The sequence below is a fragment of the Bos taurus genome, chromosome 18 (assembly GCF_002263795.3).
Source record: "Bos taurus isolate L1 Dominette 01449 registration number 42190680 breed Hereford chromosome 18, ARS-UCD2.0, whole genome shotgun sequence".
In the NCBI taxonomy this organism is placed as follows: domain Eukaryota; kingdom Metazoa; phylum Chordata; class Mammalia; order Artiodactyla; family Bovidae; genus Bos; species Bos taurus.
In genome coordinates this window covers 50,378,666-50,403,769 of record NC_037345.1, presented here as the reverse complement: position 1 = coordinate 50,403,769, position 25,104 = coordinate 50,378,666, and the positions used below count along the sequence as shown (strand labels likewise).

General features: G+C 51.8%; 2 protein-coding genes across 3 annotated transcripts in view; both read right to left on the bottom strand.

Moving 5' to 3' along the window:
* The window catches only part of AXL (AXL receptor tyrosine kinase), a 35,047-nt gene extending 34,060 nt beyond the window's left edge, over positions 1-987 (bottom strand). For both annotated transcript variants that reach the window (XM_024979095.2, XM_024979096.2), the window contains exon 1: positions 443-987. In XM_024979095.2, the coding sequence (XP_024834863.1) occupies positions 443-506 (64 nt within the window). In that variant the 5' untranslated portion in view covers positions 507-987. The remainder of the gene's footprint in view (positions 1-442) is intronic.
* Positions 988-10,201: 9,214 nt separating this feature from the next.
* On the bottom strand, positions 10,202-24,083 carry CYP2S1 (cytochrome P450 family 2 subfamily S member 1). Its single transcript, NM_001100366.1, is given in 9 exon segments — positions 10,202-11,552; positions 11,646-11,787; positions 14,468-14,655; positions 16,124-16,265; positions 18,580-18,759; positions 18,902-19,062; positions 19,813-19,962; positions 22,214-22,379; positions 23,702-24,083. Coding segments are annotated over 9 exon segments (1,485 nt in total). The 5' UTR covers positions 23,876-24,083; the 3' UTR covers positions 10,202-11,370.
* Positions 24,084-25,104: the final 1,021 nt, after the last annotated feature.

Here is a 25,104-nt window from a genome sequence, read left to right as displayed (position 1 = left end):
AGAAGTGGGGGTGACAGTGATGGGAGTTTTCCCCCGGGGCTCCGGAGCCCCCGCACCCTGCTGCCTGACTTCGGGGTCCCTTACCCTCCGCTCAGCCCCTCTCTGCGAGGCCCCCAGGTCAAGCCCAGCCCCTAGCCCTCCGCGTCTCCTGTCTGTCTGTCCCATTGTTCTGTGTCCATCTCTTCCCCATCTCTGGGGCTCCCAGTTTCTGTTTCTTGTCCTTTTGTTCCTCTCTCAAGGGTCCCCTTTTTTTTCTTTCCTGGCCTCTCTTGATTTGTCTCTGTGTCCCCCTTGTCCCCCCTCTCTGTTGTCCCAAGGAAACTCCCCGAGCCGGCTCAGGACTCAGCGCCGCCCCCCCTCAAACACCTGCCATCCGTCCCCCTTCTCCCCCCCAGCCCCTCCACGAGAGGTCCCTCCCCACAGGCCCCCCATCTTCACTCACCCTTGGGAGCCACGCGCCCCCAGCAGCACAACGCCCAGCACCAAGCCAACAGGACCTTGCCCATCCTCGGGGCACCAGGCAGTCAGTGCCAAACTTTCCTCAGAAGTTGCTGGGCACCCTGCGAGGGAGGGGGCAGGGCCGGGCTGTCCCCGACCCTCCCCCCAGCTCCCAGCTCCCCCCGCCCTGATTTGGCACTGCCCGCCTGGCACAGCGTGGTGGTTGGGGGGTGTCCCTCGCGGGCTCGGCTCAGCGGGCTGCCTTCCCAGCTCCTCTGCCTCCTTCTCTCCCTCCCAGACTTCGGGCAACACTTTCTCCGCCCCTGGCTCCCCGTCGCTTCTGCCTCCGCCCACCGGCTTGGAGCCCAAGAGGCCACCTGGACTTCGAGGGGTTAACGCAGAGAGACGAGGACCCGTTCGGTCTTAAAGGGGCCCTGGAGGGAAGCTGAGGAGGGGGCAGGGGCCCCTGGCGGCTGAGCCCCTGCTCTGGGGCCAGCGGGGCAGGGAAGCTGAGCGTCTCTGTACCCCGGCTCTGGGCGCTGTCCCTCTGGGCTCTCTCTCCGTGCTCGTCTGGTAAACATTCCTCCAGAACTCCACTCCCCTCTGTGACGCCCCCCTCCCCTGCCTCCACCCCCAGCCCAGCCCAGCCAGGCACTCCCCCTTTGCACTCGCAGCTCCTCAGACCAGGACACACACACACACACAAACTCAGATGTCATCCACACACACAGACACACACGAGAGGCTGGGACAGGAGGAGACACGCAGGGACACGCCGCCGGCCCACACTCAGACAAGCCGGGTCAGGAGCGCCTCCATTCCTGGAAAAAAGTCTCAGAAACCAGAAAGGGGAGGACACCGCTGTGTGGGCATCCCCGGGGTGCACTGATGCGGGGGCAGGGTGGGGGGAACATCATACCCCCTCGTACCAAATAAAGACCAACGTGGGCACAGAAACAGGATGCCAGTGGATGGGCACTCACAGGGGTGGGGGTGGGGGTAGCCTGAAGACCTGGATGGGACTCCTGCCTCTGCCACTAACCCCATGACCTTACAAGGGACTGGCCTCCCTAAGCCTCAGTTTTTCCATCTGTAAGCTGGGAATAAGGACAGAACCTACTTGGCAGGCTACGGGGACAGGGCACGCGTAGTTCCGTCGCACGTGGTAACGACAGCTGACTAGGTGTCCTTGGTTTTTCTGCATCTCACGGGTCTGTCTCTGGGCGCTTGCGTTGCTGTCTCCCTCTGGTGGTTTGCGTATCCTGATCCTGCAGATCCGGTGCAGGTGTGCTGGTTTCTCCGGCTTATCCATTTCCCTTCCCCATGTGTTTTGCACATGGGGTGTGTGTATGTGTGTGTGTGTGTGTGTGGTCTCTCTGAGCCTGAGTGTTTGTGCAAGACAGGCTGAACTCCCAACTCTCTGCTCTTGGCCGTTCTGCTTCTGTACTGGTATCCCCACAGCTCTTCACAAATGCCTTTCAGCCTCTCCAGGCCTTGCCCATCGGCCCCCTTTCCTCAATCCTTTCCCACCAGGACCTTGCCTTGGCCTCCTCCCAGGCCTCCTTCAACCCATCTCCCATTTGTAACCAGAGGGATGTTTCTGAAACTCAAATCTGACCCCATTCCCTCCCTGCTTAACCCTGGCCCCTCACTGCCCTCAGGATGAGCCCTGGGCTCCTCAACTTGGCACTCAGGGCTGAGGCTTAGCACCCTCTTTGAGCTGTCTTACATTTCAGACCTCAGCATCTATCCTGCCTCCCGAGCCTGACCCTCAGGGTCTTCTCAAATACCTCCTACCTTCAGTAAGTTTCCAGCTGCCATGGAGAATTAGACTCAGCTAACAAACCTCTCTCCTGCCTGGCCCTGCTCTCTTCTCCATGACCTCAGCCTGGTCCAGCCCTGTCTTCTCCGACCTGGACTCCTGCTCTGGCCTCTTCCCTGGTCTTCTGGCCTCTACTCACCTCCCTCTAACCAGTCAAGAGCAAGAAGAATGTCTTTTGGGATTTCCCTGGCGGTTCAGTGGCTAAGACTCTGAGCTCCCACTGCAGAGGGCCCGGATTCCATCCCTGCCCAGGGAACTAGATCCCACATGCCACAACTGAAGATCCTGCAGGCCACAACTAAGACTCGGCGCAGCCAAATAAATAGATAGTGAAAAAAACAAAAAAAGAGAAAAAGACTGTCTCTCAATCCCAAATCAAACCCATTTCCTCCTTTGTCCCAAATCTTCCATGATAAACCCCCAAACTGCTTGCTGCGTGCCCCCTGATGTCCACCCCTTGGCTCCTTTCTCTTGCTCACAGGTCTCCGGGCCTCCTCCTGTAGCCCTTTGTCCCCAGCTCCTACAAACCCCTCAGCCCCATCTCAATTGCCCCATTTCCATGGCATCACTGCCTGGTACTTCCCAGTCAACTCTAGGTCCCCGTGTTATTCACTCCCAGCACTTTGTCCTTTTCTTTGTTTGTTTTTTTCTAAATATATTTATTTATTTAATATTTTTCTTTTTTTTTTTAATACATTTATCTGCTTGTTTGTTTGGTTGCACCAGGTCTTTATGTGGTATCTTTAGTTGTGGCATGAGAACTCTCAGCTGTGGCGTGTGGGATCTAGTTCCCTGAGCAGGGATCAAACCTGGGCCCCCTGCATTGGGAGAGCAGAGTCTTAGCCACTGGACCACGAGGGAAGTCCCTGTCCTTTTCTTTGGTGACGCTGCATGAGTTTTCATGATATATTTATTGGTGCAGGTGTGTGTCTTGTGTCTTCCTTCTCCTGTTGGTCTGTGGGCTCTAAGAGAGCAGGCATTGGGTATCTCTTGGTCATCACTCTGTCCCCACCACCCTGTAAAAGTCTTTCATAAAGGGGTCAATTAATTATTGTGGCATTGTGGAGGGGGGATGCAAATATTTGCAATGATCTGCCCACTTGTTTGAATATGTTGGGGGACCATACGCACCTAATGGACCTGCTGTGTGCACGGCCAAGTCGAATCTGTGTTCGTTCTCTCAAGAACTGTTTGCTTGGGACTTCCCTGGTAGTCCTGAGTGGTTAAGAATCTGCCTTTCAATGCGGGGGATATGGGTTTGATCCCTGGTAGAGAAACTAAGGTTCCCACGTGCCATGGGGCAACTAAGCCTGAGTGCTACAACTACTGAGCCTACCAGAGAAACATTTATCAGGATGCATCATGGGCAGTGAAGACAAATACATCAAGGGAAGGGATTTCAAGGGGGTGGAGAGTGCTGTTTTAGGGAAGGTGGTCAGGGAAGGCCTCTCTGAGGTTACGATCAAGGTCTGAAGTAAATTAGCAAGTGAGTGAGTCATGTAAGGAAGGGCATTCTAGGCAGAGGGAACAGCCAGTGCACAGGCCTGGAGGCCGGCTTGTGGAGAACTCCAAGGAGGAGACCCGTGTGGCCTGAATGGATGGGGGTCATGGAGGAGGTAAGGTCAGAGAGGGTGTCAGCCTGGCAAGGAAGACTATGGGCTTTTATTCTAAATATGATAGAATGCACTAGGGGGCTATTTTTCCTACCCAGCTTTATCAATGTATAATGGACAGATATATAAAGGACTTCTGTGTAGCTCAAGTGGTAAAGAATCTGCCTGCAATGCAGGAGACCGGGGTTCACTCCCTGGGTCGAAAAGATCCTCTGGAGAAGGGAATGGCAATCCACTCCAGTATTCTTGCCTGGAGAATTCCATGGACAGAGAAGCCTGGCGGGCTACAGTTCGTGCGGTCGCAAAGAGTCGGATACGACTAAGTGACTAACACACACAATGGACAAAAGTGTATAAAATATTTAAGGGGTACGGCATGATTCACTACATGTATATATCGTGGAGTGGTTACCACAATATATTTCGTTAACCCATCCATTGCCTCCCATAGTTACCATTTTTTTGGTGTGGATGGTGAGGATATTTATGATCTACTTTCTTCATAAATTTCAAGTACACTCTACAGGGGCTTCCTTGGTGGTCCAGTGGTTAGGAATCTGCCTTGCAATGTAAGGGACACGGGTTCGATCCCTGGTCCTGGAAGATTGCACATGCCTTGGAGCTAGTTGCCTTTGCACCACAGCTACTGAGCCCATGGGCCCTAGAGTCCGTGCTCTGCAACAAAAGAAGCCACAACAGTGAGAAGCCAGAGCACCGCAACTGGAGAATAGCTCCCAATATATGCAACTAGAGAAAGCCCATGTGCAGCAACAAAAACCCAGCACAGCCAATCAATCAATAAATATGCAAGACAGTATTAGCTATGTTCCCCAGGTTGTACATTACATCCCAGAGTTGATTCATTTTGTAAATGGAACTCTGTACCCTTTGACCAGAATCTCCCCATTTCTCACCCAGTCCCTGGCAACCACCATTCTTTTACTTTTTCATTTAATTAATTAATTATAGGTGGTGGTTTAGTCGCCAAATTGTTCCAACTCTCATGACCCCACGGACTGTAGCCCACCAGGCTTCTCTGTTCATAGGATTTTCCAGGCAAGAATCCTGGAGCGGGTTGCTATTTCCTTCACCAGGGGATCTTCCTGACCCAGGGATCAAACCTGGGTCTTCTGCACTGCAGGCAGATTCTTTACCGATTGAGCTACCAGGGAAGCCCCTGTTAATTATTAATTGAGAGATAATTGATATACATTACATTAGTTTCTGATGTACACAGACATTCAGTATTTGTATATATTGTGAAATGATCCCCATTGTAAGTCTAGTTTAACTTCCATCACTACACAGTGACAGTTTTTTGTTGTTGTTGTTGTTAAGAGAATGTTTAGGATCTACTTTCAGGGGTCTTTCCTGGGAGTCCAGTGGTTAAGACTCTGCTTCCACCGCAGGGGGACCAGGTTCAATTCCTGGTCAGGGAACTAAGATCCCGCATGCTGAATTGCACAGCAGAAAAAAAAAAAAAAAGAAATCTCTTTTTGGGACTTCCCTGGTGGTTCAGTGGCTAGGACCCCATGCTGCCAATTGTGGGGGGAGGGGGCGGGTGGGGGCGGGGGTTTCAATCCCTGGTTGAGGAACTAGATCCCATATGCTGTATCTAAAGATCCCACATGCCCCAATTTAAATAAATAAATAATTTTAAAATAATCTATTCTCTTAGCAACCTTCATATGTATAATACAGTATTATTAACCATGATTACCAGGCACCTATTACATTATATCCCTCTCTGTTTTGTGATTTTTCAGTTTTTTTAAGATTCCCCATATAAGTGATCATATCACAGTTTGTCTGACTTAATTTCACTCAGATAATGTCTACAAGGTCCATCCATGTTTGTCAGAAATAGCAGGATTTCCGTCTTTCTTATGGCTGAACAATATTCTGCTACTTATCTATGTCACTTTCCTTTTCTTTTTTTTTGTCTGCATCACAGTGTGTGACACTTCCTTGACTAGGGATTGAACCTTTGCCTTCTGCAGTGGAAGCGCAGAGTCTTAACCACTGGACCACAACGGATGTTCCTATGTCACATTTTCTTTATCCACTCATCTGCTGACACAGACTTGTTTGTGTGTCTTGGCTATGGTGAATAATGCTACCATGGACACAGGGGTGCAGATATCTCTTGAGACACTGATTTTGTTTCCTTTGGATATATATCAAGAAGTGGGATGGCTAGATCCTATATAACAATTTTATTTTTAAGTGTTTGAGGAGCCTCCAAGCTGTTTTCCATAGTGGCTGCACTAACTTACATTCCCACCAACAGCACACAGGTGTTTGATTAGGGGAGTGACCTGATTTGATTTGGTTTCCAAAGATCTCCGGCTTCCCTGGTGGCTCAGTGGTAAAGAATCCGCTTACCAGTGCAGGGGACACAGATGCGATCCCTGGTCTGGGAAGATCCCACATGTTGCAGAGCAACTCAGCCTGTGGGCACCACAACTATTGAGCCTGTGTTCTAGAGCCCAGGAACCACAATAAGAGAAGCCACTTCGAGAGGCCCATGCACAGCAACTGGAAAGTAGCCCTTGCAGGAATGAAGACCCAGGACAGCTGTAAATAAATAAATATGGCTTTACTGAGACCAGTAAGTGAAAGGTTGATGGGAAACTTTCTAACAAGGGCATCAAGACCTGGACACACTACATGGGACAATTTATTATTGATGCTGGCAAGGGACCCAGCACTCCCTAGCGAGGACCTCTTGCCAGAATAAGCCCACATCTGATCTAACTCCCAGTTTACAGGGAATTCCTGGCAATGGAAAGACATTTTCTTGAGTAGCACCCCCAAGAAGCCATCAGCCAAATGCGGGATGTGACCCAGTTTCTTCAAGAAATTAGTGGCATTACCAGAAGAGAAAAAGGGGGAGAGATAAATTAACAATCTGGGATTAAAATATATACCTGGCTATATATAAAATAGATAACAAGCATCTATCATATAGCACAGGGAACTATACTCAATACATTATAATAACCTATAATAGAAGGGAATATAAAAAAGAATTATATAATTATGTAGATGTATAATTGAATCACTGTGCTGTTGTGCTGTACATCTGAAATTAATACAACACTGTAAATCAACTATATTTCAATAAAAATTAAAAAAAATAAGTAGCATTCAAAAGACTGGGGAATGATTACAGCTTAGAAGATTTCCCTGGTGGAGCAGTGGTAAAGAATCCACCTGCCAATGCAGGAGACATCCCCTGGAGAAGGAAATGGTAACCCACTCCAGTATTCTTGCCTGGGAAATCCCATGGACAGAGGAGCCTGGTGGACTACTGTCCATGGGGTTGCAGAGTCAGACAGGACTGAGAGACGGAGTACAGCATCCAAATGAAGGCACTGCGGGGTGAGCCTGTGAGCGCTGATTTGAGAAAATACGACCACAAAGTACATTTCTGGAACCTTCGGGGAAAGACGAACACTAACACTGCAGAAGAGCTAACTGTGATAGGTGTGAAAATGTGGATCATGGTTGTGACTTTTTAAAAAATCATTTTGTTTATTTTTGACTGTGGTGGGTCTTTGTTGCTGTGCAGACTTTTCTCTAGTTTCAGGGAGCAGAGGCTATACTCTCGAGTTGCAGGCCACGGGCTTCTGACTGCAGCGGCCTCTCTTGTGGAGCACAGGCTCTGGGGCACTCAGGCTTCAGGAGCTGTGGCTCCCGAGCTCTAGAGCACAGGCTCAGTAGTTGTGGGGCACAGCTCAGCTCCGTTGTGGCATGTGGGATCCTCCTGGATCAGGGATCCAACCCGTGCTTCTGGCTTTGGCAGGTGGATTCTTTACCACTGGGCCACCAGGGAAACCCCAGAGTTGTGACTTCTAAAAAGTGGATTTTAGGGAATTCCCTGGCGGTCGAGTTGTTAGGACTCCAAGCTTTCAGTGCTGAGGGCATGGGTTCAGCTGGGGAACTAAGATCCCGAGAGACACATGGCCAAAAAAAAAAAAGGATAGATTTTAAAGGGGGAGTTGTTTTAATAAGTTAGGAGCCTTTGTTGGGGATAATGAAAGTTTTGTGTATAGATAGTGTGATGGCTATACATTGTGAAGGTATTTAATACACTTACAAGTGGTGAAAATGATAAATGGATATATTTTACCCACTGCCCACCCAAAAAAAGTGAAGACCACACTAATTGTAAATACTTTTACTTTGGGGTCTGACAATTATTGTTAAGCCATTCTGAGTTTATGTTCTTCTTTGCTTGCTACTGCAATCATTCTAATATGTCAACTTTCATATTAATGCAGTACAAGGTCCATCCTTCCATAAATAAATGAGTTTGCTGGTATTTCTGGTTCCAAATTTTCCTGAATGTGAACTAGCAAAGGAAAGCTAATTGTTGCCTTAATCAATTAATTAGGTGGCACCTTACGGCATGTGGGAACTTAGTCCCCTGAGTAGGGACCGAACCTATGTCCCTTGCATTGGGAGCACGGAGTCTTAGTCACTAGACCACCAAAGACATCCCCGCTGCCTTAATTTAAATAAAAAGAGCAAACCTCAAACCTCATTCATTCCTTTTCGTATCCTACTGACATAAAAAGTGAGTAAGTATCCAGTCAATAAGTCATGTCCAACTCTTGTGACTCCATGGACTGTGGCCCACCAGGCTCTTCTGTCCAGGACATGAAAAGTAGCAATAATAATAAATCGAAGAACGTAACATACATTTTACGTTACGTTATTTATGCCTGTGAAGTTCCAGAATTTTTCACATCCCTTCCTTTAAATTAAGTACATATTTTATTGTTTTCGTTTTTAATTATTTCTTTGGCCATGCCATGCAGCATGTGAGATCTTAGCTCCCTGGCCAGGGATCAATCTTGTGCCCCCTACTTTGGGAGCATGTTAAATTGTGTGTCTTTTAGATGCTCAACCCTCAGTGAAGGCATCATTAACTAGAAAGTGGCAAAGTTAAGATGTGACCCCAGTCTCGTCTTTCTATTTTCTATCATATCACTATTCTGTGCTACCTCCGTAGAACTTAAGCCAAAAAATAAAGTGATGACATCATGGAAAATTAAAAAAAAAACTTTAGCCAACAATCTATGCATTGCTGAAGCTTTCAGAGGCCTATATCTGCAATCTTTTGTTTGTTTTGGCTGTGCCGAATGGCATGTGGAATCTTAGTATCCTGACCAGGGACCGAACCTGTTCCCCCCACCTCACCCCAAGCAGTGGAAGGGTGGAGTCCTAACCACTAGACTGCCAGGGAAGTCTTTGCAATTTGTCTTAAAATGCTTTAAAAAAAAAAAAAAGAGTTGGATGGGCAGGTGGATAGAAATGTACTGATGAAGCAGGGCAACCAAGGTGGGAGAATGTAGGTAGTGTCCCACGGATGTTCCCGAATAATCCCTTCAACTTTGCTGCATGTTTGAAAACTGTCATAATAAAATGTTGCAGGAGAGGGGGGACTTCCCTGGTGGGCCCAGTGGTTAAGAATTTGACTTGTAATACAGGGCACTCAGGTTCGACCCCTGGTCAGGGAAATAAGATCTTACATGCCACGCGGCAACTAAGCCCACAACGGGGCAGCTAGGCTCAACTACTGGGCCTGTGAGCCACAACTAGCGAGAAGCCTGCATGCTGCAATGAAGAGCTGGCGTGCCGAAGTTAAGACCCAACACAGCCATAAATATATAAATAAATGAATATTTTAAAAGAAAAAAAATCGTCAGGTCCAACATAATGACTTTATAAAAGAAAATAAGAAATGGAAAAAAAACGTTGGCAGGGGGAATGTCTTTTCCAATTAGGATGTGTATTTAATAATTTTCTGAGATTGGCGTTTAAAATCATCGTAAGAGAAATAAAATTAGCAGAAAGTTGAGGCCGGGTCATGGGCCCACTGTCCTATTCTCTCTACTACTGTATATTTGAAAACTTCCTTACTAGATAGTTGACAAATAAAAAGATGCTTCTGGCTCCCTTGTGAAGAGAAGGGAGGGAAGGGGTGGCAGGAGAGGCCAGACTGAAGGGTAGGGTTTGTGTTTCAGCATCTGCTTTCAGTTTGGGAGGGTGCCCAGGGTGCTGGGCGGTCACCTTCGGGCTGTCCCAAACTGAGGTCCCCCCACCGCCCCAAGCCCCCGCCCCCCAGTCCTGCCCCTCCCCCCGCCAGCCTCACCGGAAGTGAGGCCCAGGACAGCTCCCCTCCCCCCCACCTCCACATCTGCTACTGATGTCAACAGCCAGGGTAGGCGGGGGCCATGTTTTTCAGTTCCCGCCTAGCCTCGAGGGAGGGGTGGACCCCCGTCCCCACCCCTTACTCACAATAATGGACACTGTCACACTCAGACTAGGCCCAGCCCCGGGGCCAGAAACAAACTTTTATTGCAAAACGGGGACCTTCCAAGTGGCAAGGACGTCAGACCTGGCCTCTTCCCTGACACGGGGAACTGGAATCTGGCTCCTTCCATGGGGTCTAGCTGGGACTGTGACGCAGAGTCAGGGCGGTGGGTCAGTGTGTGTGCTGGTGGGGGCGGGGGGCGAGCAGGGGAGGCTAGCTAGGCCTTCCCTGGAGGCGCAGTGGCAAAGAATGTGCCTGCCCATGCAGGAGACATAAGAGACATGGGTTCAATCCCTGATATAAGCTGGCGTGTGTGTGTGTGTGTGTGTGTGTGTGTGTGCACGCGCGCGCTACCCTGGCCTGGGGGTCCACGTGTGTCCAACTTTACCTGGTCTCCAGGCTTGTGTGCACAATTGCACACTGGGTTGTGTCTGTATTTGGGGGCTTCTTAGGATCAGGGTACCTGCAAAGGGGATGCCCTTGGCTGAAGGTGCAGAGGAGGCTGCAGCTGCAGCCCCCGAGGCTGTGTTGTGTCTTAGCGGGGAGATATCCAGCAGTCAGGCTCGTGTCACACACACGTGGGCTGGTTGTGTCCTTCGAGGGTTGGGGGCCTGTGGATGGCGACAGTCTTATGCCTAGATAGCGGTAGGGTCACCAAGGGACATACCTCTCTGAGAACATGTGTGTGGTGATATGACCCAGCCTGGGGTCTCTGCTCCAGGCTCCCAGAGACGGTGGCACCGGTAAATTTGATGTGCTCAGAGGGCATGAGGGCCACAAACACTGTGGCCATTTCCGTGAGTTGTAAAGGCAGCAGCTGAATGCCCACGTGTGGGCTGAGTCCAGGGTGGTTGTGCTGTGTGTTGAGTCGGTGGGTTACCTGGGTATGTGGTCGTGATTTCAGATGGGCTGAATTTCTGTCTTTAGAAAGCAGTGTGGTGCAGTTGCCTTATGGTTCTTGTGGGTGTGTCTGGGTGCTGATGACCCTGCAGATGTGGAGGCTGAACATACGTGTGTGAATATACACCTACACGGGTGTGAATGAGGCTGCCTGTGGTGTAGACATTTGGCTCTGGAGACACAGCCGTGTCCATGCCCACCGTCGAGGCTGCCACCCTCCCAAGGCTCCCTCTGTCATCCGGTCCACACAGCAGGTAGGGGTGGGGTGGAGGTCACCGGGGCCGGAATTGCAGCTGGAAGGCTTGGGGGATGTTGAAAAGGCCACTGATGGCCGGCTGGAGGCTCAGGGCGCCCAGCGGGCACGGGCCCTCCAGTGAGAAGGCCTGCAGGATGGCGGTGAACAGGAGGAAGAGTTCGGTCCGAGCCAGGCCCTCCCCGAGGCAGACACGCTTACCTGGAGGGAAGAGAGAGGTGGCGCTGGGCCAGCCGCTCTCCCTGCCAGGCACAGGGGGACCGGTGAGTGGGCAGGGGCGGCCCCAAAAGATACCTAAGGAGAAGGGCAGGAACGCCTCGTGCTTCTTGAACTTCCCATCCGCGTCCAGGAATCGGCCTGGGTTGAACTCCTTGGGCTCTTCAAAGACGGCGGGGTCATGCAGGATGGAGCCAAGAAGGGGGAAGACCTCTGTGCCCTGTGGTGGTGATAGTCGCTCAGCCATGTCCGACTCTTTGCAACCCCATAGACTGTAGCCCACCAGGCTCCTCCGTCCATGGCGTTCTCCAGGCAAGAATACTGGAGTGGGTTGCCGTTTCCTACTCCAAGGGAATCTTCCTGACCCAGGGATTTCCCGCACTGCAGGCAGATTCTTTACCATCTGAGCCACCAGGGGAGGTCATAACAAAGCTACAAATATCCAGACTCCCCTGGTGGCCCAGTGGCTAAGAATCTGCCTTCCAACGCAGGGGACATTTGTTGGGGAATGAAGATCCTGCATGCCGAGGGGCAACTAGAGAAGCCTATACGCCGTAACGAAGACCCAGTACAGCGCCCCCCAACCCCGCCCTCCCTCCAAAATTCTGGCCCCTAAGCTCTTGGAAAACAGTGGGGACATAAAAAAATATAAAAAACACCCCAAACTACAAATATCTCTCACCCCCCCAGGTTTTCAGTTCCTGAGGGCAGAACACAGCAGTCTGGAGTCTGGGGAAACTGACTCACAAAACATAGCAGCATCATGTTTACTGAGTACTTTTATGGATCAGGCATCTTATTAGGTATTACATATATTACCTCGTATATACTATATACACATATTATACTTACTCACAAAGATACACAAACTCACTAAATCTTTTTAACAAGTCTGCAGGTATGTGTGAGTGGTCAGGCGTATCTGACTCTTTGCGACCCCATGGACTATAGCCCGCCAGGCTCCTCTGTCCATGGGATTTTCCCGGCAAGAGTACTGGAGTGGGTTGCCATTTCCTTCTTCATTTAACAAGTCCAGGGAACAGTTATTAATATGATCCCTATTTTAAAGATGGGGGACTTCCCTGGCAGTCCAATGGTTAGGACTCTGTGCTTCAACTGCAGGGGACATAGGTTTGATCCTTGGTCAGGGAGCTATTAATAGTTGCAAGTTGCGCAACCAAAAAAAAAAAAAGATGGGAAAACAAAGGCTCAGAGATCTTAAGCAACTTGCTTGAGGCAAACATCTGGACATGGCTTTGGCAGAGTTTATTATTTTTACATTTGTTATTATACCTTGAGGGTACACTGTGATTAAGCTGTGGCTATCCTAAGCCACTTAGCTCAGAGTCCAGCTTTCTGCCACTATGGTTTTCTGAAGGTGAAAGGTGGGTGAGTGAGGGCTGTCCACGAAGGCATCCCCCTGCTCGGATTTGGGGAGACGGGCAGCCCCTTCAGCTGAGATCAGAGTCCCCGTGTTCCCAAGACTATGGTGGAGGGTGAACGAAGGTTGGGAATCTGAGGAGAGGGTGAGGGACCTCCTTTATTAAGGATACTGGCTACTGGGGCTCTGAATTGGGAAGGTTGAGTGAGCACTGAGGAGAAGGTCATACTGTCGCTGTTCAGAAAAGAGATTAAAAAAAAGAAGAGAAAGACAGATAGCAATGGTTAAAGCATAGGCTCTGGGCTTAAATCCTACCCTATTGCTCACAGGCTGGGTGAGCTTGGCAAATCTAACCTCTCAGGGCTCAGTTTCCGCATCTGTAAAGTGGGCATGATAAAGCTATAGTGTTGCTCCGAAGGTTAAATAAGGTAATACGTGCAAAGCGTTTAGAATAATATCTGGCACAGAGCAGGTCCTCGATCACTGATGCCTGTAACTGCTGTTGCCATTATCGTAGTTATTGTAGTTGCAATGGTCGTTGCTTTGGTAATAGTTGCTGCTGTGGGGTACGTAGGAGCCTCACTTCCTGCACATCTCATTTGGTGTTTTGGGGTTTTTCTTTTTGGCCACGCCACATGGCATGTGGGACCTTACTTCCCCTACCAGGGATTGAACCTGTGCCCCCTGCATTGGAAGTTTGGGGGTCTTAACCACTGAACCACTGGGGAAGTCTCTCATTTGGTGTTTCACAAGCGTCATGTCACAGATTCCTTACAATATCAAATTGATAATATTATTGTTTCCGATTTAGCAGAGAAGTAGATGGAGGGCGAAGTGATTTGCTCCATGTCTCAGCTAGAAAACAGCAGGACTGGATTCTAACTGCTTTGAGTTGGATTCTACAACGAACTCAAGGAGCAGCTTGCCAGAAAGGCACTTGCGGTTTCCAGGGAGATGTCGCCCCCTGGTGGCGCTAGCTGTGAGTTGTTCTCAAATGAAGGGGCAGGAACTAAGTGTGTAGGTGTGGAGGGAAGGAGAGCCTGATTGCCTTTGCAGCGAGGAGGGGAATGGGGAGGGTGGAGGCGAGAGGCCTCCGTTGGCCCTCAGTTCTCAACTTGCTTCCCTGCCTGTCACCTTATCTGCTTGTCTCAGCCACAACTGGAAGGAGGCAGAATAGCGGGGCACAGAGAAGCCTGGTGGGCTGCAGTTTGTGGGGTCGCAAAGAGTCAGACTCCACTTAGCGACTGAACAACAAAGAATTAGGATCCATTGGACACATGGGCAAACAGGCTCAGAGAGGGCGTCAAAATGCAAGAGAAGATGTACACAGAAGGCAACAGAGGTGCAGAGACAAGGACAGAAAAAGAGAGGAAGATGTCATCCAGAGAGGAGAGACAGAGAGGAGGAAGACGAAGACACAGAAAACCAGACCAAGATCCAGAAACAAAGACAGCGAGCGGCTCGGACCCAAGGCTCAGGGGAGAGATAGCCGCTGCGTCTGGCTGATGGGAAAACCTACCTGTGGCAGGGTGTACCCCCGGAAGCGGGTGGTCTTGGTGAGGGCTCGGGGTATTCCCATGGGTACCAGCGCCAGCAGCCGCTGCGCCTCATGCAGAACTGCATCCGTGTAGGGGAGGCGGGCTCGGTCCCCCAGGCTTGGCCTCTGGCCGGCCCCCAGCTCTCGCATCAGCTCCTCCTGCACACGCTCTGCATGCAAGAAGAGGAAAATTGGAGGTCAAAGGCTGGGCCGGGTCCTGTGATCTCCCCTTGGACATCTCACCTTCTTCTTCTTCTTAAAACTTTTATTTATTTATTTAGCTGTGCTGCCCAAATCTTAGTTTCCTGACCAGGGATCGGACCCCAGCCCTTGGCAGTGAAAGCGTGGCCTCCTAACTGCTGGACCACCAGGGAACTCCCATCTTCTTGATCAGTTATGGTTAGGGGTGAGGCTGGCGGGCAGGGAGGGAGAGTCCTCTGGCCCTCCACAGCCCAGACATCCCGTGTGCTGGGCATCACGTCTCTTTTCTTCCAATTCCCACAGCAATCCTGTGGTGGTGGGGGAGCCATTACGTAGCCCCATTTCCCAGATAAGGACACTGAGGCCTGGTGAGCTGAAATCGCAGCTGACCACCAAGGCCACCAGGTCCCAGCTTCCCTGTCATCCCATCCCACTCGCTCGATGGCATTTGATGGAGTGGCCTCCCCCTGAAATGCTGCAGTGCCTTGGGGCACATTCCTTGCCCTCCCTCACTAACACAGCTTCAGGTCTTGCCTGTGCTCTGATAACCCCAGTTTGTTTTTTATCTTCAGTTCTGACCCGGGTTGGATGCCTCCCCCTGGTGGTCCCAGGCTCCTCACACTCAAACTGTCTCCAAATGGGGCTTCCCCAGTAGCTCGGAGGTAAAGAACCTGCCTGCCAACGTAGGAGGCTCAAGTTCGACCCCTGTGCTGGAAAGATCCCCTGGAAGAAGAATGGCATCCTGCCCCAGTATTCTTCCCTGGGAAATTCCATGGACAGAGGAGCCTGGCGGGCTACAGTCTGCAAAGAGTTGGGCACGACTGAGCAATTGAGCACGCACGCACGGCCTCAGCGTCTCCCCTGAAATAGCTCCTCATCCCTCTGCCCCCATCTCAGGGTGGCCTCACGGCTCCCCCATCCCCTGGCCAGAGCCCTGGGCCTGTCCCTGGACACCTCCCTCCCTTGTCATCCTCTACCACCTGCCTACCAGGCCCCCTCTTCCCTCTTCACAGCCTGGCACAGCCCTGTTCTCTCCCACCCAGGTCCCTGCCCTGGCTCCACCCTGACCTTCCTGGCATCCTCTTTCATACTCTACAACCTACTTCTTCATGACAGACCAAAACATTTTTCTAAAATGCTAATTTGACCTTGCCCTCCCCTGCTCAACAGCCCTCCATGGCTCCCCACTGCTCAGGGTTAGGCGTACAATGTACTACCAAGGCAGCAAGGCCGGAGACATCTCTTGCCTCCTTTCTCATTTCACTGTGCCTCGGGCTGCAGCGGCAGTCCCCGAACTTCCCGCTCCTCAGACACCCTGGATGTCCGGGCTCATTCTCGGCTCCATGCTCTGGCTCAGACTGCCCACTCTCCTGAACATTCTTCTTCTCGAGCCCTCCCTCCTGTTCCCGGGGCCTGGCTGGTGGAGAAGGCTCCTACCTTGGACCTGAGGGTATTTCAGCAGGAGCAGCAGGGTGTAGCGGATCGTGGTGCTGACCGTCACTGTCCCGGCAAACAGCAGATACACGACCGTCATCAGCAGGTTCTTGGCGGTGAATTCTGTGTTTGGGTCTTGCTTCTCCTAGGAGAAACCAAGCAGAGGGACTCAGACAACACGGGATGCAGGCAGAAGAGACCCAGCACAGCCACGTGTAGGGCATAAGGCCGCAAGTGAAAAGCTTTGTCAGGGAGTTTAAATAAAATGTATGGGAAAGTCGGGTCTTGACATTACTTCTGTTGGCTTGAAATGGTTTAAAAATGAAAGAGTGGCTATGATTAAAAAAACCCAAACAGAAAATGACAAGTGTTGATGAGGATGTGGAGAAACCGGAACCCCTATCACCAAGGGGACATATGAAAGGGTGCAGCAGGGACTTCCCTGGTGGCCCCGTGGTTAAGAACCTGACTGCCAACTCAGTGAACATGGGTCCGGGAAGATCCCACATGCTGCAGAGCAACTAAGCCTGTGCACCACAACTACTGAGCCCACACTCCTAAAGCCCATGCTCTGCAACGAGAGAAGCCACCGCAGTGAGAAGCCCGTGTTCCACAAAGAAAAGTAGCCCCTGCTCGCCGCAACTAGAGAAAGCTCAAGCGCAGCAATGAAGACCCAGTGCAGCCAAAAAAAAAAAAAAAAGCAGGGTGCAGCTATTATGGTAAATGGTATAGACTGCTGTACCTCCAAAGCTACAAACAGGATTACCATGTGATCTAGCAATTCCATTTCTGGGGATTTATTCAAAAGAGTAGAAAGCAAGAAATAAATAGAAAGCAGGATCTCGAAGGACATTTGCACACCCCATGTTCATCACAGCATTATTCACATTAGCCAAAAGGTGGAAGTAATCCAAGTGTCCACCGATGGATGAATGGATAAAGAAAATGTGCTATATTTATACAATTCAGCCTTAATAAGGAGGGAAATCTTGTCACGAGGTACAGCGATAATGAATCCTGAGGACATTACGCTAAGTGAGATAAGCCACAAAAAGACAAATGCTGGTGGCTCAGATGGTGAAGCATCCGCCTGCTGTGGGAGACCTGGGTCCGATCCCCGGGTCAGGAAGCTCCCCTGGAGAAGGGAATGGCTACCCACTCCCGTATTTTTGTCTGGAGAACTGCATGGACAGAGGAGCCCTACAGGCTATAATCCATAGGATCACAAAGATTCGGACACAATTTAGCTACTAACACACACACATGAGGTGCCTAGAGTAGTCAAATTCATAGAGAAAAAATGTAGAAGGGGATGGCTGGGGGCTGGAGGAGGGAAGAAGGGGGAGCTATCTTTTAATGAGTACAGAATTTCAGTTTTGCTGGCTGAAAAGAGTTTTGGCGATGGGTGGTGATGACGTAATATCTAACACTACTAAACTGTATACTTCATTTTTTTTTTTTTTTTGATCATGCCACACAGTTTGTGGGCTCCTAGTTCCCTGACCAGGAATCGAACCTAGGCAGCAAAAGCATGGAGTCCCAACAACTGGACCACCAGAGAACTTCCAAAATTTTTACATTTTAGTTTTTTACAGAAGTCTGGTTGACTTATGATGTTTCCAGTCTACAGCAGAGTTATACAGATTGTATACAGAATGTATACAGATTGTATACAGAATGTATATAATCATACTATATATATTCTTTTTCAAACTCTTCCATTATAGGTTATTACAAGACATTAAATATACTTCCCTGTACTATACAGTTTACCTATCTGTTTATCTATTTTATATACAGTAATATCTGTTCATCTCAAATATAATTAAATCTTTTTAATTCAAAAAATGAAAGGAAATGGGAATTCCCTGGCAGTTCAGTGGTTAGGGCTCCATACTTTCATTGCCGAGGGCCTGGGTTCAATTCCCAGTCGGGGAACTAAGATCCCACAAACCGAGTGGCATGGCAAAAAAAAAAAAAAGTAGGGCCACAGAGTTAAGAAAAAAATTCCTCTCTCTCCATGAACAGGGTGGCTGCATGTATTCAAAGACTGTGGCCCTGAATATCTCTCCTAATTGCAAAGTGTATACAATTAAAAACTAGTTATTTCCACAGGGGTCATCGTACTGCGAATTTTCTCATATGCTGGTTGTTCTCAATTAATAAAGAAGACTTTCTTAGTGTAATTTTCTATTGCAAGGTTTCGTAAGTAAACCATTGTAATTGATAGGAACTGTCCTGTGTGGGTGTGGGGAAGTGACGGTCAGGGTTGACAGCAGCAGGTCAAGGGGCTTGAGGCCTGGGCAGGGAGCTGAGGTTGGAGGCAGAAGATGCAAGGGACTCAGACCCGCATTCACAGAGGGACGTGCAGAGAGAAAGAGGGAGGGTGACAGAGAGTCCCAGCTGCACCACCCGGATGGGGGCCGGCCAGGAGGCCCCCCAACCCTAACCTTCCCCACCTTTGCCATCTTCAGCAGGAAGGCGTCCACGAGATCGCGCACAGGGCCTGAGGTGCCCAGGCTCCCCTTGTGCTGCCACACCTGCTGGGCGGCGAAGGCGGCCACGGTGCCCAAGTGGCGGAGGAGCTGCGTGTGGGGGCCCGGGAGGCGCTGTAGGAACCGGGAGAACATCTCGTAGGTCTGTGGGGAGAACAACAGCTGTTTCCATGGGGGCCCTGCACCAGGGTGGAGGGGCAGGCGGACAGGGCACTCTGGGGTTACCTGGAAGAGGCGGGCAGGAGCCTTTGGGGAAGGTGGCCAGAGAGGGGTCCCAGCCACTTACCTGGCCCCACGGGGAGCTGACCCCCACGGCGATGCCGCCAGCCGCCCGGACCACAGCCTGGAACTCCTCATTGTCGTAGGGGAGGCGGAGGTCGAAGACTAGGGAGCAGATGATGTTGCAGGTGGCCTGGGCCAGCAGCAGGGAGGGGTCAAACGGCCGTCCTGGGGAGGGGGGGACAGCGGGGAGGCTGTGATGGAGACAGGCAGAGCAGAACTGACTTGGGCAGAGCTGGTCCACAAAGATGGAATAGGGGCTCAACAGCACCGGAAAGACACAGGCACAGAGGGAGACAGAGACAGCAGATTGAGATAGAGAGAGATAGGGAGACAGAGTCAGTGAAAGAGAGATACTGAGAGAGACAGACTGGGAAAGAGAGCTGGACATGGGGTATTCCCTGGGGGTCCAGTGGCGAAGATTCTGCACTCTCACTGCAGGGGTGATCAGAGAACTAGATCCCACATGCCGCTTGGCTTGGCCAGGGGGAAAAAGAGAGAGAGAGTGAGAGATAGACTTACAGGAGAGAATAACAGAAAAATAGAGAAAGGTGGCCCAGTGGTAAAGATTCCACCTTCCAGGGCGGGAGATGAAGGAGATGCAGGTTTAATCCCTGGGTCGGGAAGATCTATTAGAGGAGGATGTGGCAACCTGCTTCAGTATTCTTGCCTGGAGAATCCCATGGATGGAGGAGCTTGGCGGGCTATAGTCCACAGGGTCACAAAGAGTCTGACATGACTGAGCACACACAGAGAAAAAGAAGAGGCAGAAAGAGTGACATGGCAGTGCCAGGGACGCGGGCCCTGAGGGAGACAGCAGGGCGGATGAAAGGTGGAGGAAGACAGAGGCAGAGTAAACAGAGCTCCCAGCCTGGCCCTCAGGGAAGAAGTTCCTGCCACAGTTGGCGCCCTGCTGACCTTTTGTCCCCTGCAGCGCCTCCACCAGACAGCGGGCCTCCGCCTGGATCAGCTCCTCGCCTTCTCGCTTCCCCATGCCTAGGTCCCGCAGGGCCAGTGTGGTGAACTTCCTCAGCTGCCTCCATCGCTCCCCGTTGGAGAAGAACACCCCTGCACAGACGGCTAGGCTCAAGGAGGGACTGGCCCTCCCCCTGATCCCCAGGACTCCTCCCTTCCTCCCAGGGAGGTGCCCTGTCCTGAGTCCATATGAGCCTAGTCCAGGGAGGAGGAATCAGGAGGTGCTCCGTCAGTGCCAAACCTTGCATCAGAGGCTGACCTCCTGGGGAGTCATTAACGGGGATTATCCAGACTCCGGATAATTCACCAAGGTGAATGAAGATGTCTTCCTTTCTTCTCTCTATCCATCTTTTTATTCCTCTATTCACCCACCCATCCATTTATCCTTCCTTCCTCTTCCTCTTTCTCCCTCCCTCCCACCCTTCTATCTATCTATCTTAACATTTATGCAGGTCTTCTCAGCTGGCCCAAGCGGTAAAGAACCTGTCTGCCAATCCAGGACATATAAGAGAGGCGGGTTCGATCCCTGGGTTGGGAAGATCCCTTGGAGAAGGAAATGGCAATCCACTCTAGTATTATTTGCTGGAGAATCCCATGGACAGAGGACAGAGGAGCCTGGCGGGCTACAGTCTATAGGGTTCCAAAGAGTCGGACATGACTGAAGTGACTTAGCATGCATGCATGGGCATTGGGTCCAGGGAAGGAGGAGGAAGGAATTGCACTGTTTTCGTCTTTATCCAAGAGACTTGCTCTGGACAGACCCTTCCCTGTTCTGAGCTGTTTCCACTTGTAGAATGCCAGCCTACAGTGGCCTCCTGGATGCCTCCTTCTGGATGTCCCCTGCCCATCCATCCCTCCACTGGGCCCCACATTGGCCTCAGCATCTCTCCTTGGCTCAGCCACCGAGCATCCCATTCCCTGCCCAGAGTCCTGCATTCCTTTCCCGACCACCTCCCCTCCCCACTCCACGACCCCAGCCCTGGTCCTGCCCAAGCCCCTCTCTGGACTCCCACACAGGAACCAGAGGACCTTTCTAACTCTGACTCTGTTCTTTTCCAGGAAAACCCAAAGTCTGGCTTGACTCAGGCTCTGCATGATCAGGCTCCGCAGATGTCTCCAGCTTTGTTCCTCATACACCCACACTGGCCTTTTCTCACTTCCTCAAAGGTGTCAGCATGTCCCCTCTGCCTCTGCCCCTGCTGTTTCCTCTGCCTGGACCACTCACCTCTTCCTCCTCACTGAACTAACTCCACTCAGCCTTGAGGTCTCAGCTTAAATGTCACCTGCTCTAGGAAGCCTTCCCTGATTCCTTCCATTCTCCCCTCAACTCCCTCTGCTCCTGTGGCCAGTAAAGGTCCACTCTGTTCTGCTTTCAGGACTGTGCATGCATACTCAGTCATGTTTGACTCTTTGCAACCCCATGGACTGTAGCCCTTCAGGCTCCTCTGTCCATGAAATTTTCCAGACAAGAATACTGGCTTGTCATTTCCTCCGCCAGGGGATCTTCCCAACCCAGGAATCGAACCTGAGTCTCTGGCGTCTCCTGTATTGGCAGGGGGGTTCTTTACCACTAGCACCACCTGGCTTTAGAAATCTAGTCTCTCCCTCCATTGTCTTCTCACACAGCTCATCACTTCCACAGTAAAACATGTCATTACATTTGTTACTGCTGTGTTCCCAGTACCCAGCCAGGTGTAATGAAAAGTTGTCAGTCGATGAATGCATGCTCATCTCACCTTCGTGCTTTTGTAGGTGCTGGTCTCTCTGCCTGAAACACTGTTCCCCTAACCCTGAGTCTCAGCTCAGACTCCCCATCTTTCAGGAAGACCTCCTGGACAGGCTGGGCCAGGTGCCTCCTCCGATTCCACCAGTCCCAGGGCTTCCTGCAGGCCAGCCCTGATCTTTCTGGACTGTCACTATCTAGTGACAAGTCTGTCTCCTCCTGACCTGTGCGCTCTGGGAAAGCAGGGCCGAGGCTGTTTATTCACTGCTATGTTCCCTGGAGCACCCAGCACTGGCCTCCTGCTTTCAATCTTAACACAGAGACTCGTTTGTACATTTTGAGAGTTTGCCCACTAATTCCCAGTGTCTCAAACGCTCTCCCTTTTCCTCCCAACCCTGCGGCTTCCCCTGGAGCAGCAATAACTCTACTACAACCAGATAACTGAGTGCTGACTTTGAGCAACCTTCAGTAATAGGTAATAGGCACTGTTATCATTCCATTTTACAAATGAGGAAACAGGCCCAGAGACCCTGAACCACGCACAGAAGGCCACAGGCCAATAAATGGTGGCAGGCTCTGAGTGAAGGGACCCAGCAGCCTCCAGCTCCCCTTGTGACTCACCGTGGCTATCAAAGGTCCCGTCCAGCGTTGCCACCGTCCCCCGCCCGCTGAACTCCTCGGCCTGACCTCCCAGGGCCTCCTGCACAGCCTCATGCCCAACCAGGACCACCACGCGCCGCCAGGGTCCCAGGTACACGGTGAACACTGGTCCGTACTTCTTACTCAGCTGGGAGCAGGGAGCGAGGAGCGTGAGTGATGCGGGGCAGGCTGCTGCCTCTCAAAGTCTGTCTCCATCGCGACCCCTTGTCTCTGGATGAACCACCTAAGAGGAACCCCTTCTGCTTCTGCCTCACCCCAAATGGAAACAGTGCCTTTGGGAGATTCAGTTCTTGTTTTGTACCAGGCTCCCAGCCCCCTGCCCCCGAAAGCTCTCCATCCCCAAACTCCATCACCCAACACACTCTCTGGTCCCCATCCCCTTACCCTGCAGAGCCCTAACTTCTGATGCCAGGATGACCCAAGACCCACCATTACTCCCACAACTCAGACATATAGCGGCAAAAATGGGCATGGATGATAACGGTGGGCTTCCTTAATCCCCACTCCCCCCAAAAAACTGACTAAATACTAAACTTTGAGTCACTGCTAAATACTCAAATTCTGGGAGCAGATATCACCAAGCACCAGCACTATCTCTTTTCAAACAAGACCTTTACCGGCCTTGCCTTGTACGGAGGACCCCAGAATGGGGAACCTCTGGCCTTTCCTCTCTTCCCCCCGACCCTGAAAAGGTTGGGGCCACCCCAGCCTTCTTTCTCTCCCCCACTTTCTCCTTCCCAGGAGCTTCCAGTTCCCTCCTAGCTGAGTTCCACGTATTCTCCCACCGCCCCCCCCCGCCCCCCCCCCTCCGCCCCCCCGCCCCCGACCAGCCTCCAGCCCGTATCCCCATCAGTCTGGGCAGACAGATTCCTGGAATCCTCCAGCCTCCAACTCCCCCGCGTGAGGGGCGGGGGGGGGGGGGGGGGGGGGGGGGGGGGGGGGGGGGGGGGGGGGGGGGGGGGTGGGGTGGGGTGGCACACCTTCTTTTCACTCTCTGCTCCCTCCTCAGGAGACTCACCTGTATCTCCCCGATACCTCTCCCAGTGGGACAAGCCACCACGGTCTCTTCTGCTTGAGGTCTCTTGTCTCAGCTCCGGTTCCCTGCACCCCGCTCCAACCTTCCTAGGATTCTCCCAGTCTCTCTAAGCCGGGACCCCTGCTACTCTGGATCCTGCTTCCGACCCCTCACACTCTCTCCAGGATTCTCTGCCTCTCCTGGTGCCATCCCCACCTTAGCCTCCTTTCTCACCATCACTCCCTCAACTATCTCAGCCCGGGACCCTTACTCCCACCCCATCCCGGGGCATCCGTAGCCCCTTCGCCTGCATCTTCTAGGATACTCAAGGGCCTCTCTGCGTGGTCTCCCGGTTTGGGGTCCCCTCGCGTCTCTTGGCCCTGGCACCCCTCCCACCCGCTCTCCTCTAGCCGGGACGTCGCGCGGCCGCTCACCCGCAGGAGCCCCAGGTAGAGCGCCCCGGGCCGGAGCTGCAGGAGGTTGCCCAGCAGCGGCAGCGGCGTGGGCCCCGGGGGCAGGTGGCCTCGGTCCCAGGTCGCAGGCAGCACCAGCGTCACCACCAGGAGGAGAAGCAGCAGCAGCAGAGCCCAGGTGCCCGCCGCCTCCATCTCTGCAGGTCTGCGGCTTCTCCGGTTCTCAGACGCCCCACGTGGCCCGGCTCGTCTGGGGCGGGGGCGGGGCGGCTCCCTCCCTCCCCGCCGGAATCCTGCCGAGGGAGGCGGGGCCGGAGCCTCTCCCGTTGCATGCGGGCGGGATTCTCTCCCCGCCGTCGGATTTCTTTCTCCCAGACGACCACCGCCGCCTGGTGTCGGGGACACACTCCCCAACGGTTCTAGGTCCCCCAGGTTCGAGGGGGCGGAGACCGCTCCCCGCTCCCCAGGTAGGGCGTGGACCCACGGGAGGAACCTGCAAGCCGGAGACTTTGGCCGCCTCCCGGAGGCCACACCCTAGTGCCTGGCGGCGACCCTGCCCTACCTCCTTCCTCACTGCTATCTGCGTGTGTGTGCTCGTGTGCGGGCTTGTGTGGTGATTCTGAGCCGGTTTCCTCCAGCATCTTACACCTTCACCATGAACTAGGAGGAGGGGACGGGACATTTAACAATATATAAAATACATAACCAACAAGGACCTACTGTATAGCACAGGGAACTATGCTCAGTGTCTTTTAATAACCTGTAATGGATGGCATCACCGACTCGACGGACGTGAGTTTGAGTGAACTCCGGGAGTTGGTGATGGACAGGGAGGCCTGGCGTGCTGCAATTCATGGGGTCGCAAAGAGTCGGACACGACTGAGTGACTGAACTGAACTGAACTGAATGGAAAGGAATCTGAAAAAGGAAAAATATATATATATACACATGTACATATATATTTGGGCTTCCCTGACTAATTGTTACTGCGGTCTAATTGTAAATAAGACTTTGCCGGTGCAGCCATGAGTAATAGAGAGAACCTTGCCCTCTCAGAGCACCTGCTGCTGCTACTGCTAAGTTGCTTCAGTCCTGTCCGACTCTGTGCGACCCCATAGAGGGCAGCCCACCAGGCTCCGTCGTCCCTGGGATTCTCCAGGCAAGAATACTGGAGTGGGTTGCCATTTCCTTCTCCAGTGCATGAAAAGAGAAAAGTGAAAGTGAAGTCGCTCAGTCGTGTCCGACTCTTAGGGAAGTGACCCCATGGACTGCAGCCTACCAGGCTCCTCCGTCCATGGGATTTTCCAGGCAAGAGTACTGGAGTGGGGTGCCATTGCCTTCTCCAGTATATTTATATATATGTGTATAAATATATACACATATATATAAAATACATAACCAACAGGGACCTACTGTATATCACC